Raw genomic sequence first — 13,491 nt, forward strand, 5'->3', positions numbered from 1 at the left:
AAATTTTTTTTTTTGGGTTGAGAATCCTCTTGTGTCATCCATTAGTCTTGCATTTTTGCCACTCTGCACAATTCTCACCAGGTTGGCCTTCGTTGATGTCAGATGTTGCTGTTATTTCTGTGATGTCAGTTACGGCTAACTGTAGACTGGAGGCAAAGCTGGCAAATTCTCCTGAGTTCTGAATACTTTCGTATCATCAGTTCTGATCATGTGCCTGAGTGGAAGCTTCCTGCCTTATTATACTCATTATCATTAGCATTTGGTAGTAGAACTTGAAGTTTGATTAACTTCAAGGTTAAGACCCCAGCCTGTATACCTGGCTTTTTGAATATTCCCTGGTATTCATGGAATTAAGATCACAGGAAAGCCAGTTGTGTTTATACCTCTCGGAATTAAACAGAATAGTAGCAAGCTACATACATGGGTATTGTACAATATTTCATCTTCATTTCTAGTCATGCACAATGCTTTCAGTGTAGCTAAGGGCTTGAGAACTATTTGTTGAGCAAAATGTGCTTCTTTTAGTGCTTTTTAATCCTGGATTATGTTTTATCAAAAGTAATTGTGTTCTCCTGTGTAGTACTTTAATATTGTTATAGATGACCTTTGATTAACATTGTTATTTTGCTTAACATCTAGTTTCTTTTAGCCAATCCTACTTTGAATGTACTGCATCTTCAGATCTAAAATAAATATTTGGCTTAGCGTTTATTTTCACCTGTTACTAAGAGTAAAAGAATGAGGATTAAAAACTAATAACTTCACCGCTATCTCTTAGCTCACACAGTGTACTAGACTTGGTACCCATGCTATCTCATTCAGTTATTAAAATGCGTTCAGGACAGGTACACATATTTTTATTTTACAGTTGAGGAAATAACAATCTAAAATCTGTACCCAACAAAATTAACTCCAAAGTCTTTGCTTTTTCTTCTGTCTCATTCATTATCCATCTGTAACTCAAGCCATTGACTAAAAAAGAAAACAAAACAAAACAAAAAACAAAAAAAACCTCCATCATTGTAGAATCGGCTAGGATTTTTCTTTCAAATTAAATTTTATAGGAAAATCAATATATAAAGCTGACAAAAATCAAAGGTGCTCTAGATGGAAAGGGGTACAGACAGAGTCCTGTCTTTTAGGCCTCTACCAGAAATCCACGGACTGACTGATCAGAAAATCAAAGCGTGATACTCCCACCCTCCTCAGCTTCCCTATTTTGGAGTTAAGGGTTTTATTTATCCTGAGTGTGGAGGTGCAATTATGGGGAACTCACAGGAAAATCTAATCTCTGAATAATTTTAAAAGAGAATATATGCCTCTTACATAAGAGAAAAATAGTGTAGGTTAATGCCAATATAAAAAAAAAGGTTATGTTATTGTACAGCTTTCACATATTAATTTTCAGGGCACCGATTTTGTTTAATCCATAGCATTGAAATAATTTTGCTGTGGGAAAAGTCATTAAAAAAAAAAGTCACAGTTTTCTGCCTAACTGGCGACCATGTCTACAAACACATCCAGGTTCTACTTAAGGATGAAAATATTAAAAACTTTTTGTGCTTTATATAATGATATAGCATATTTGTAAAAATATTACACATATCATATATGTGTAAATGTGAGGGTGGAGAATATGGATATATTTAACTCTGAGAAAATCATGCAGAAAACACGATTTTAAATAAATTATGTAAAGCAAATTAATTGATGTGGTCATTCTGTAATACCTTTATAAACCGGGAATTTCAAATGTTCTAACTTGTTAAATTTATACTGGGATTTTATCTAGTACATCATTAGATATGTAATTTCTGTTTCATTATCTGGTATGGTGGGAAAAGTCCAGACTTTCGAGGCAGATTTTTCTGCTTTTCAATTTCCTTCGTGTGACTTTGGAAAAGTTCTATAACCTCTCTAAACCTCAGTTATTTAACTTACAAAGTAGGGCTTCATACTCATGCCTGGATCATATGGCATAGAGAGAGGCTGAGCTGAGTTGGTTGTTACTAGCAATTTTGCCCTCTGTTCTTGTGGTTAGCTTTTAAGACTATGCACTGTTAACTTAGCATCTCTTTGTCAGTGGTGCTACCCGGTTCTTAATACTTGTGTCATGTACATCCTTGGCCTTTTTTCATTACCAGTTTAAAAAATACATGTGCCAATATTGCAGAAGCTTACTTTTGTTGAGGAAAATGAAGATGGAGAAAAATCTCTCCTTTCTTACTCTTCACTGAGAATCAGCCACTGAGCAGCATAATTCTAAAATCTTACGTGGCTTTTGGGTACTTTATGAACCTTTTTATGGTAACCCAGAAGCAAGACACTGATTGAATTAATACATTTCCATTCAGGGGACTATTCTGTTAACCTCTCTTCTTCTTCCTAACTCATGCATCCTTTTCAGGGGACTTTTTCCATCCAAAACTGAGGTTGTCATGTATAGTGGGAATGCCAGTGCCTAGATGTGCAGGTTATTAGTAAGCCTAAGAGTATTTTTGTCTTTAAAACAAAGAAAAAGGAAAAATTAAGACAGCAACACCAAAACCAGAAGCCTGCCCAAACTGAAAGATTAAAAACAAACAAACAAAAACAAAATCCAAAACCCAAACCCTAGTACTTTATAAAATGTGGAATGTAAACTTTGCGCTTTGATTTTAATTTTTTTTTTTAAGAATTTATTTTTTATTTATTTGACAGACAGGTCACAAGTAGGCAGAGAAGCAGGCAGAGAGAGAGGAGGAAGCAGCCTCCCTGCTGAGCAGAGAGCCCAATGTGGAGCTTGATCCCAGGACCCTGGGATCATGACCTGTGCGGAAGGCAGAGGCTTTAACCCACTGAGCCACCCAGGCACCCCCTTGATTTTAATCTTTATACTTAAACTTTTTTTTTTTTTTTTAAACATCCTTTGTGTAAAGGATACGTAGTCATTTGTGTGGATCTGATTAAGTAAACAACAAAGGTATCTGAAAAGCTGCCACCAAGGAAACATTTTATTAACATCTTTTTAGTAATTTCTTCATTACTTCATTTGGGTGTGCATGCAAACATAGGGATAGGTATTAGCTGCATAAAAGGATTATGGATATATGACTTGCGTTTTAAATTTTACTCATCCCTGTCCTAGATACCTTTTTATGTCTATAAATCTAGATATCCATCATAATTTTTAATAGGTTTCTAGTAAATCACTGTACCATAATTTATGTAATAGGTCCTTGGTTTGTGGACATTGAGGCTGTTGCCTTCTCTTTTAAGAGGAGTGTTGCTTCACTATGAACACTCTTGTTTGCACTTTATCCTTATTTCCTAAAGATGAATTTTTAAAAAATGATGTTGCTGGGGAAAGAGGTATAATTTTGTACAGTCTAAAATGAGTTGGTAAACCTTTTCTATGAAGGTCGGTAGAGTAAGTATTTTAGGCAGTCAAGTGGTTTTGTAACAACTATCCTCTTTTGTCTTTGTAGACACAGTCATAGACAATATAAAGGAATAGGCGTAGCTGTATTTCAATAAAGCTTTATTTACAAAAGTAGATCACAAGATAGCAGTTGCCCACAGGCTGTAGTTGCCTACTCCAGCCTTGAAACAAAGGAGACACTGATTGGGGATGGGAATTTATCTCCAGCTGGCTGTCAGCCACTTTCATAGTATCTTGGAAATGTGTTCTTCTCTCAGGGCAGTGTAATGGGCTGATTACTTTCTTTCTAGGTATACGGCAATCAATACATGTTTTAAAGAGCTTATTACGGGAGGTTTTCATACCTGCTGCTTCAAAGCCTAGTAAATTTTAAAGGAAGAGGCAGAATTTATCATTCTGTACTTTAGATTTCAGCATATGTTGAAACTTGCGGGGCAGAGGAAGTTCTCTCACGCTTCTGTTGTAGGGAAAGTGTTGTACATTTTCTCATCTCTAGGAGATTGCTGTGATGGAGTCAGGTTTTAGAGGTATCCTGAAGTACGCTGGAAGGAGAGTCCAGCAAGAGAAGTATGATTTCCATAGAAACATACCACAATCAACAAGGTGACATGGAATTAGTTACTGAACTTTTACAGGCTAAATTATACTCAGAAGAAAGTTCTGTGCATAAATAGTAACCTCCTTGCATCTTGAATTTCTATATAAATTAGGAATTATTGGCCCTTAACTGCCTTATGGGTGTTTGTTGAGGATCTAGTGGAATGAAGATACAGTTAATGCAGCATTGGCTTACTGGTGCCACTATGAACTTTGAGAGATTTATTTATTATTTACGTTGCATGTATTTGTGGATTGTCTGCTGTGTGTGTATAAAGCAGTGTGGTGCTGGCTCTAGGGGAATACAAAGAGAAGTTCAGTTCCTGCCCTTAAGGAAAGAAAAACATGTATTTATTCTCCAAAGTTGTGTAGTGCTGAGATCCCTGAGGATGGTGGAACACTGGGGAGGAGATCTCTTCTGCCTGGGGCTATCAGAAAACTTTATGAAGTGGCATTGGGAAATAGAAAGATTTTCAAAAGTGGAATGCAGGAGAAGATAGTCTAAAAAGAGCAGCATGCAAACTATGTCAAATTAGAAAAGTCCAAATCAGTGTTCAGGAGAGATCCAATAGTCTAATTAGACTGTCTATTAAGCATTTGTCATGAACGAGGAGGAAGAGATAAAGCTGGAAAGGCAGGGTAGAGAACTAAGCTGCAGAGGGCTTGGAAGGAACTTTAATTGGTAATTTGTGGGGAGCTCTAAACATCATCTAGGAGAATATGTTTGACAGTTGGAGTGGCGATATATGGCACTGGTTGGTGAGTGTGAAATGATAAAGGTGGTATTACCACTTAAGGGTTATGGCAAAGGTCTGAGCGTGCACTTGTTAGAAATGTTCTGGAAGGAGAAAATGTTTGGTGCTAGGGTGGTAGCTGAAGAGCTTGGAAGGGAAGAATGGATAAGCTTTCAGTAGACCCATATACTGGGTTTGGGAAGTAAAGAAGAGGCTTTTAATCCTGTTCTGAGACTTTGTTAATGAGATTATGGTGATAACATTGCAAAAGACAGCAAAGTTGGGGAGAGCCCTGTAGTAAAGATAGGATTGCAGAGAACCCATTTGCTTTGCTTGTTTAGCTCTACTAGGAGCTTGAAAATTGCAGGACTAAAATTCATAGGAAAGGTAAGGAATAGGGAGGGATTTTGGAACACTTCTTCTAATGGTGGTCTATGAAACCTGGGAAGAGCATCACAAAAGGAAACCTGTAGAGAGAAAATGGTATTTTACAGCATTACTTATCGTTAGGTGAGTTGATGATATAAGTAGCTCTATCTTCATGTGAGGCTTCTAAGACCAAAACCCCAAAAATCTTGTGTTTTATCATTTATAATGCATTCTGTTGTCTACTAAGCTGCTGCTTTTAGCCTCTAAAGCCACTAGATTTTAGGAGTAAAGTATGTTTGAAAAAATACTTTGTAAGATTCCCCAAGGAAAATATAAGAAACTCCCTTTTACTTTCTCTTCTCACCACTTCCTGAGACCCACAGTAACAAAGAACTGCCCTTGGTAGGAGGCATTTAGATTCACTTTTCACCTGTCTAGTACAGAACACTGCAGTGTTTCATCTCCCCTAGACCTTACCCCAGTTAGGATCAGTGTACTTGGGATAAGGCAGGGGCTGTGGTTAGCGGGAGGGTGGGCATTCTGTAGAAATGAACTTTGTATGTTGTTGTATGGTTTCTCTATTTAGCCTGGGATCCTTACCAGGTGTGGAGGGGTATTGTGTAATACACAGTATGACTTACATCTGAATTGGGAAAGTTTTCAGTGAATGAACAGCAAGCCTCAATCTGCCTTCCATTTCCTTTCTTATTACCTGTGTTCAAACTTTGCATGCAAAGAAAACCATGTTGATTCATTGATCTTCGGCATGCTACATTATAAACTCTGGCCACAACAGAAAGGCTCCCTGGGCTCTCCTGTTTACAGCAGTTGGAATTCCTCTGGTCTCTTGCTATAGTTTGTGGCTTCCTTCAGCCTCACTCTTCATAGTGAGTCAAAGTCCTGTCAAATGGGGTAAAGGGCTAGTCCAGAGGAATCTGTATCTCTAGACGACTACTGTGCATTAAATCTAGTTTAAGTGCTCTTTGGATTTGTCTCTTAAACCATGTATGGCTACTAAAACTGTTTTTGTTTTTTTTGTTTTTTTTTTAAACATAATAGGTTTAAGGTAGGTGATTTACTGGGTAACTTGAGACATTGAGTTTTTGGGGAGTAATATTTATTTTCTCACTCACTGGCAGGTAACACATCCTTCTATCTTACATCATCCCCAGACTCCCTTTTCTTCTTTCTCACATACATTTTTCTCTTTAGTATTGCTAAAGTTAGGAAGAAAAGAAACCCTTTGGATTGTCCCATTTTGTGCCTCTGATGAAGTAAGAGCAAGTAAAATGTACCTATTTTCTTCAAAAGTGAACTTTTTTCTTTAAAAAAACAATGCCTGGGGCACCTAGGTGGCTCAGTGGGTTAAGCCTCTGCTTTCAGCTCAGGTCATGATCACAGGGTTCTGGGATCCAGCCCCACATCGGGCTCTCTATTCAGCAGGGAGCCTGCTTCCCCCTCTCTCTGCCTGCCTCTCTGCCTACTTGTGATCTCCGTCTGTCAAATAAATAAATAAAATCTTTAAAAAAAAAATGCCACTCCCTCAAAAAAAAAAAAAAGGAAAGAAGGAAAGAATTCAGTGACTTGGTGATCATTATTCAAAATAGCCTCTTTCTCCTCATTAGAGATCCTCATTCTTGATCCCTGCGGAGAAACAGGGAAGAAAGCTGAGTTGAACAAACCAAGTGACTGAGTTTGAGGGTACCTGGATCATTTTAAAGTTCTTTTAGTTTAAACGCTGAAGTTAATATCTATCCCCAAATCATTTTCTTCTGATGTTTGCAGCATCTGTGGAGTTGGACAGACCACTGCTCAAGTGGCTTGCTTATTTTGGCTTTTCCCCTTAAAAGTCTCCTTTTCTGACTTTCCATCTCTTCTTTAGAGTAAGATTTTTGGGACATCCTGGAATTTATGCTGTGTTTGCTGCTTTCCTCTCCTTCACCACCCACCCCCCGCCCCCCGCCGCTTTTTATAAGAGACATATATTTTCTACAACTAACTTATCATCTAGAGAGCTTTTGCCTTTTCAGTTCTTTTTTGATATTCTTATTTATTTATGCTAGTGATTCTCATACCTTAATGGTCTCAGCATACCTGGCAGGCTACCGTAAGCAAATGGCTGGGCTCTACCCCTGGGTTTTGTCACAGTGGGTCTCGGGCCTTCAGTCCTATGGGCATTATAGACAAGTTCCCAGGTGGTGCTAATAATGTGCGTTGGCTGAGGAGTATACTTTGAACCACTGACCCAGACTGTTGGTTTTATCTGTCAGTTTATTGTTTTGTTCAGTTTTGTGGGTGTTTTTTGTGGGTTTGTTTGTTTCTTTTTTGCCCCCAAAGGGTAGAGGTTCTTCAGATTTTATTCAGCTATGTTCCCTGGAAGGTCCTTTTTTCTAATTCATAGGTCAAACCACTAGCATGGAAGAAAACTCAAAAAAGTGCTTTATGTTTTAATTGTGAAGGGCTTCATTGGGGCAGGAGTGGCAGAGTATGAGTCCTTCCCCCAGTGAATATGGTAATGGTCAGTCTCTCAGAACTTACACAGGTCTTTCTAGTCTTCCTCAACACAACATTCTAGGAAGTCTTCTGAAAGTTGATTGACCTGGCCCCTAATTGAGGCTAATTGAATAGATATTATTTTTTAGTTTTGCTAATTGCTTACATTATTCCTTTGTTACTTGAGGTTTACTTTTCCTCCTCCCAAATCTGTTCCTTCTCTGTCTCAAACTTCTGGGGCTCTATGGGAGTGTGTGCTAGGAGGGGGGTGGGGTGATATCTGGGGAAGTATCATTTACCTACACTGTGTCCCTACTGCATGCTCAGTTAGGTGCTTTATCTGTGTCATCTCCTTCAGCCTAGCGAAACTTACACAGTAAAAACATAATTATTTCCATTTTATAGATGTAGGAAACAAGACTTTAAATTGGTATTTTACTGATCGTCTTTGCAAGTCCTGCCTTTGAAGTTAAAACAGAAATCTAACGCCAAAGCCAGTGGAGTTTTTCATATTACTTGTCTTTAGGATAGTTGGAGTTGAGCTTTGAGGACAGAAAGAAAATTAATGTGAGTGTATATAAGCATATTTGAAATTTTAGGGGTACCTCCTCGGTGGCTCATTTGGTTAGGTGACTGACTTCAGCTCAGGTCCTGAATGCAGGGTCTTGGGATGGAGCCCTGCTCCCCACTCAGAGGGAGTCTCCTTGTCCCTCTGTTTCTCCCTGAATAAATAAATAAAGAAATGAATAAATGAAATCTTAAAAAAAAAAAAGAAATTTCACTTAATGTTGCTTGTCAGATTTGGCATTGTATGTTGCCTGTCAGCAACAATTTGAGGTGTTCAATTTAAAAAATACACAATTACAAAAATGATTGTAAACCAGTTGAAAATAATCAGATTCTGTCCTTTTCTTTCTCAAGTATAAAGCTGGCAAGTTACAAATAACTTCATTCACATTCAGACCCACGTAAAATAAAAATTGGACAAACAAGCAAACTCATGGTAGAAGGCTTTTCTCATAGAACACTAGCATGGTAGTTGAGGGTACTTTGTCTTAATTTCAGTTCTGTTCAGTTTATCAAATGTGGGGGAGGGCTGTATTGATGGTCCTCAGTTTTCTGGTTTAAAAAGAGTATGATAGAAATTTTCTTTTCTTACTTGTCCGATACCGGAATTAATAAATACTATATGTGTAAAGTCCTTTGAGGTCTCTGGAAGAAAGATTCTATGTAATTTCAGCATTATTCATGGGCCATCAGGCTCCACAGGGGGTCACCAGGAAAGAGAGTTTTTTTTTTTTTTTTTAACCTTCTATTCCACATTTCACAGTATAAAAACAAGCTATTGTTGTTTGTGGTTGTGAAAATCTCCTGTAATTGTACCTGCAGAGGTGGCTCCTATGGCAGAGCCTAGGGCCTCCAGCTCACCCAGGAGGACCAGCTCCCAAGGCAGAAAGAGAATGAACCCCTAATTAAACACTACCTGGCTTCTGTGAGGACATGTGCCCATCCCGCAGTAATCCTGTGTGTCTGTCAACCTGTTGAGTAGCAGAATCCCTCCTTGACACTTTTCTGCTCCCTCCTCTCTGATTTGATCCTGTAGCTCATTATTCTGGTCTGACTGGAGAAGGGACTGTCCTCCGTCCTACTCCATTCTCCTGTAATAGATCCCTCATCATTACCATGTTCCTGTTGTTACACCCTGCCTCATCTAAGGCCTCTGTGAGAATAAAGCATATTTCTGGCCATTCTGTATTGGAGACTGGATCAATACAGTTTAGACTCACCAGTTACTTTTTGATGGTTAAGTAGTATTTTGATTCTGGAGCTGTAGCTTCTGTATACTTGTCCTTTCTGAGTCTTAGCCTGGGGTTCCATGGCTGAGTATGATTAGGCTCGGAATGTTGTCTTTAGGGAAATGGTAGCCTGAAAAATTAAGATAGACATTATCTGCACATCCAGTAACTTAGTTCATCTTCCTGTTTTTCAGTTTTTGTATTCATTTATTTTGTAGCAGTGTTCAGTGTGCATCTTCATCTTTATGGCGTTGGGTAATTAATTTATTTCTTTCTCTGCTCTTTTTACAAGAGCTCATGACTAGCTTATTGCCAAATCTATTTCACTTAATGGTCTTCCTGAATTCTTTGTGTTATCTGAGTAATTTTTCCTCTTGCTGCTTGGCATTGTCTAACCACTGAAATGAGACTGAAGTTCTAATCAGTGCTTGTTCTGGCTTGGAGGGTGACAGAGCTTCTACCTAGCCGCATCCCTCCATCCTCTGATGGGACTCTTTTTGGGTTCTGATGGGACTCTTTTTGGGTTCTCTCTCTCCCATTCTCTGCTTCTTAAAACAAATTTTGTCTCTTCACTCTTTTAGGAGTTTTTCATGGGTTCAGATAATTTCCCTCATCCCTGCAACTGCTAGACTGAAGTCACCAAAACACATGCCCTTCAGAACTGATCCAGGCTTATGACCAGCTGAACTGGAGAGTCTTGACCTGACATGGAAGTTAGTTTGTTTATTTAGGCTCTGACTTTTATAGTGCCTGTGAGGCAAATGGCTACCTGAAGGTTGAATGTTTAAAAATAAAATAAAGTTTCAAATGGGCCCTGACTCTACAAGAAGCATCCCTGACTGTGTAATCGCTTTTCTTGGTAACATGTTTCTATTCTCAGGTTGTCATTTCTGTGACTCTTTGTTTCTTCCATTGTCCCCTTCCTTACACACACCTTGTACCTCGTTCAGTTTCAGTTATTCTGAGTATTAGCTCCCGTCGTGGGGCTTTTTCAGACTTCTTTTCAAAAGTCTGGCCCTTAATAGTTTATATTGTGTGATCTTAGTAAACAAAGAACTTGTGTGTGTGTGTGTGTGTGTGTGTGTGTGTGTGTGTGTGTGTAGGAAGCCTGCCATATTTCCTCCCTGCCCCACAGAAAATGTGTTTTCTGGAAGACCTTTTGACACTGAAGTGAATGCCCACTGGCCCTCCCTTGCTGAATTCCCCTGAGAGGGGAGAAGGGGGAGAGAGAGGGAGGCCTTTATGCTTGTTGTCATATCTTTTGTTTCTGCTGATTATACACAAAGTAAGTTGTAAATAGCTCTCTCACACACCATGATTCCTTTGAGGTATGTCCTGGAGAGTAGATATGCACTCAGCTTCTGCGTTCCCTGGGGATTCTAGAGGGTTCCTTTCAAAGCCTCCTGCTTCCTGTTACAGCAGTAGCAAAATGAAATTTAGATGAGTACTAGACAATTACTATCCCATAATTAAACCTGTGGCATACTTTCAGAAATAGTAGCTAGTCGGTTTAGTATTTTTTATTGTTTTTAACTTAAATGTTTTTATTTCAAAGCAAAATACAGTAAGATGCAAAAAGAACAAAAAATAAAAGTCCCCTAGTCTTATAGCTACTCAGAGATTAAAAAAAAAATCACTGAAACATTTTGTGAAAATCATTGTAGAGAACTTTATTTTAAAGTATGGCGTCAAAAAAGGCCCTTAACACTGGCATGAAGGAAAGCAAATGAAATTGGAGTTCCCCAAATCAATTTAAATTTTATATTCCAGAGAAAACGGTGGTGAGGTACATACCGTATTTTATTATTTGAAATTACACTAGAGTGATAATAAGGGGCTAGACAATTTATGTCCGCTGTATCTGTCAGTCATGTTTTTGATTGTTTCTAGCTAGCTGTCTCACTACTGAGGCTTCTAAATCAAAAGGCCTAATGGTCTAGGTGTGCAGAATTATAACTAATGAGGTTATCAACTTTTATATCCTTTGTTTTTCCTTGGTACATTTTGATGAATTAGGAAACAGAGCTTGCTTTCCCCTTAATTTTTTTTTTCTTTATCTAATACAGCCACAAAGTATAGTGGGCAGAATGGGAGAGGACATCGTTAGACAGTGAACCCAGTAGTACAACTGGGCAGTTTTGTTTTTAGTCTTAATTTCCTCATCTTTAAAATGCCGAGGCCCATTTACCTGGATCCTGATGGATTTTTTTCTGCTAAGAAACCCTAGGATTCTAAGTTTGAGAGTGCTAACTCACATCTCTAGTGTAGTTCTTTTTATGATTTGGATAACTGTAACATTTTAGTAGCCTGGCACTGTTTCCTTTCAACTTATTCACAGACCTTTTTGTTTTCTCTCAGAAACTGTGTATTTCGAAGTGTCTGAGGTTGTAATTGAATGTAATTGTCGTTGTTTAACTTTCCCCTTTCCTCTCAAGAGTGTTTATAACATGCATTTTGTGGGGTGGGGAGTGATGTAGAGGAACTAGAAACCTAGTATTGGTGACCCGATCTAATAATGTTAAGGTAAGCGAGAATTTGTTTGTGTACATAAAATAGAGTATTACTTACACTTGATTTGCAATGTATATATACTGACTCACAGAATGTGCTTTCATCAGTTAAGTAGCTACATTTATTGAGGTTTTATAAGAAGCTGTGGGGGGGGGTTTGTTTTGATATGGAATATTCAAAGATTAATTTTTTCCCCAGTTCTTCTATTGCACCGTAGGGAGAATTACTGTTGCAGAACTCATTAGTGCCCCTCCATATGTCAGCTGAGGGGTGGCGTCAGGCAGCAGCCTGGGTCTGTATGTGCCACAACACACATGCACTGCATCCCTGCTCATCTTCGTGCCCCATTTCTCTCTCATGACTCAAGTTTGAGGATAATTTCATGATGCCTATGTTGCCCTAGGCCACAGAGCAAGTGGTAGTTCTTGATAACACACTTTCTCCACCTCCTCTGTCTTTTTTGTAATTTCTTTCATTTGAAATAGCAACACATGCCTTTAGAGTGGAAGCCGCTAAGTACAACTTTTGCATGTTTTTCATCAACTTCTTTGAATATCTTCTCAGTCTTCTCATTTCTTAAGTTTGGGTATTGCAACTTTCTAGCATGGAACTCTGAGGTAGTTATTTACCTACTGGAAGCTTCAGGGTTGTTGTTGTTGTTGTTTTTCCTTCTTTTTTTTTTTTTTCCCTCCCATTTGTAAAAGGGAGATTCTTATATCCTGTAAGATGGTTGCAAGGGAAAAAACCGGGTCAGTCCATGTGTAAGGTGCCCACATGGTGACTGGCACATCACAAGTACTCAGTAAACATGACCTCTCTCGCTTCCCCTCTTGGGCCCCACTGTGAGATATGTGGATGAAGAGCAGTTAAGTTCAAGACAGATGATAATCTGTCCGTGTTACTTTATGGATGTAGGTGGGTAAGAAGAAAGAATGTGAGACTTAAAAAGAATAGGAGAATTGGTCCCCAAAATGTCCAAAAAATTGAGTGCTTTTAAAAAATATTAGTAATATTCACTGGTACACTTGCAAAGTGGACTTTATTGAAAATTGTTTAAATTTAGAGAGGTGAATTTGTGGGTTCAAAGAAAGAGTAAAATGACTTCTAAGGCAGCACACTTGGCTGAAAACTGATCTCTGAACAAAGAAAATTGACTGGCACAGATGATGGTAAGTGGGGTTAAAGCCCAGAACAAAACAGCAAAGGTGGGCCTTGATAGGGAAAGAAGACAGGTGGGACGAAGCTGATTGATGGAATGAGATTATGAAAAAAGATAGTTGTATGATTAATGAAGATAGTGTGTGTTTGCAAATATTGAGTAGTGATTCAGAGAACTTTTTTAAAAGGCAGAAAACAGGTTTAGATGGAATCTAAATCCTTTTGTCTTTATCTCAAAAAAATCTAAATTGAAATAAGCAGGTAACAGGAGGTAGTATTTTGGGATGAGATAGACTAAGAATATAGATTTGAAAGGGAATCTTAGTGGCTTTCAGTATAGAATTTTAGATATAGAGAAACATTCTAAATTTATAGCTGTTTTGTTAGCATTTTTATTATTGGAACAGACATA

At 38.3% G+C, this 13,491-nt stretch overlaps 1 protein-coding gene across 12 annotated transcripts in view; it reads left to right on the forward strand.

The window, feature by feature from the left end:
• BNC2 (basonuclin 2) overlaps positions 1–13,491 on the forward strand; it is a 434,084-nt gene that overhangs the window by 164,958 nt on the left and 255,635 nt on the right. The window contains exon 1 of one of the 12 annotated variants that reach the window (XM_032308905.1): positions 11,627–13,090. The exons of the other annotated variants lie outside the window; for them this stretch is intronic. Coding sequence (XP_032164796.1) covers positions 13,085–13,090 — 6 coding nt within the window. The 5' untranslated portion in view covers positions 11,627–13,084. Of the gene's footprint in view, positions 1–11,626; positions 13,091–13,491 lie in introns of those variants that run through there. 12 annotated transcript variants of the gene reach the window in all.

The sequence above is a fragment of the Mustela erminea genome, chromosome 12 (assembly GCF_009829155.1).
Source record: "Mustela erminea isolate mMusErm1 chromosome 12, mMusErm1.Pri, whole genome shotgun sequence".
Classification (NCBI taxonomy): Eukaryota; Metazoa; Chordata; class Mammalia; order Carnivora; family Mustelidae; genus Mustela; species Mustela erminea.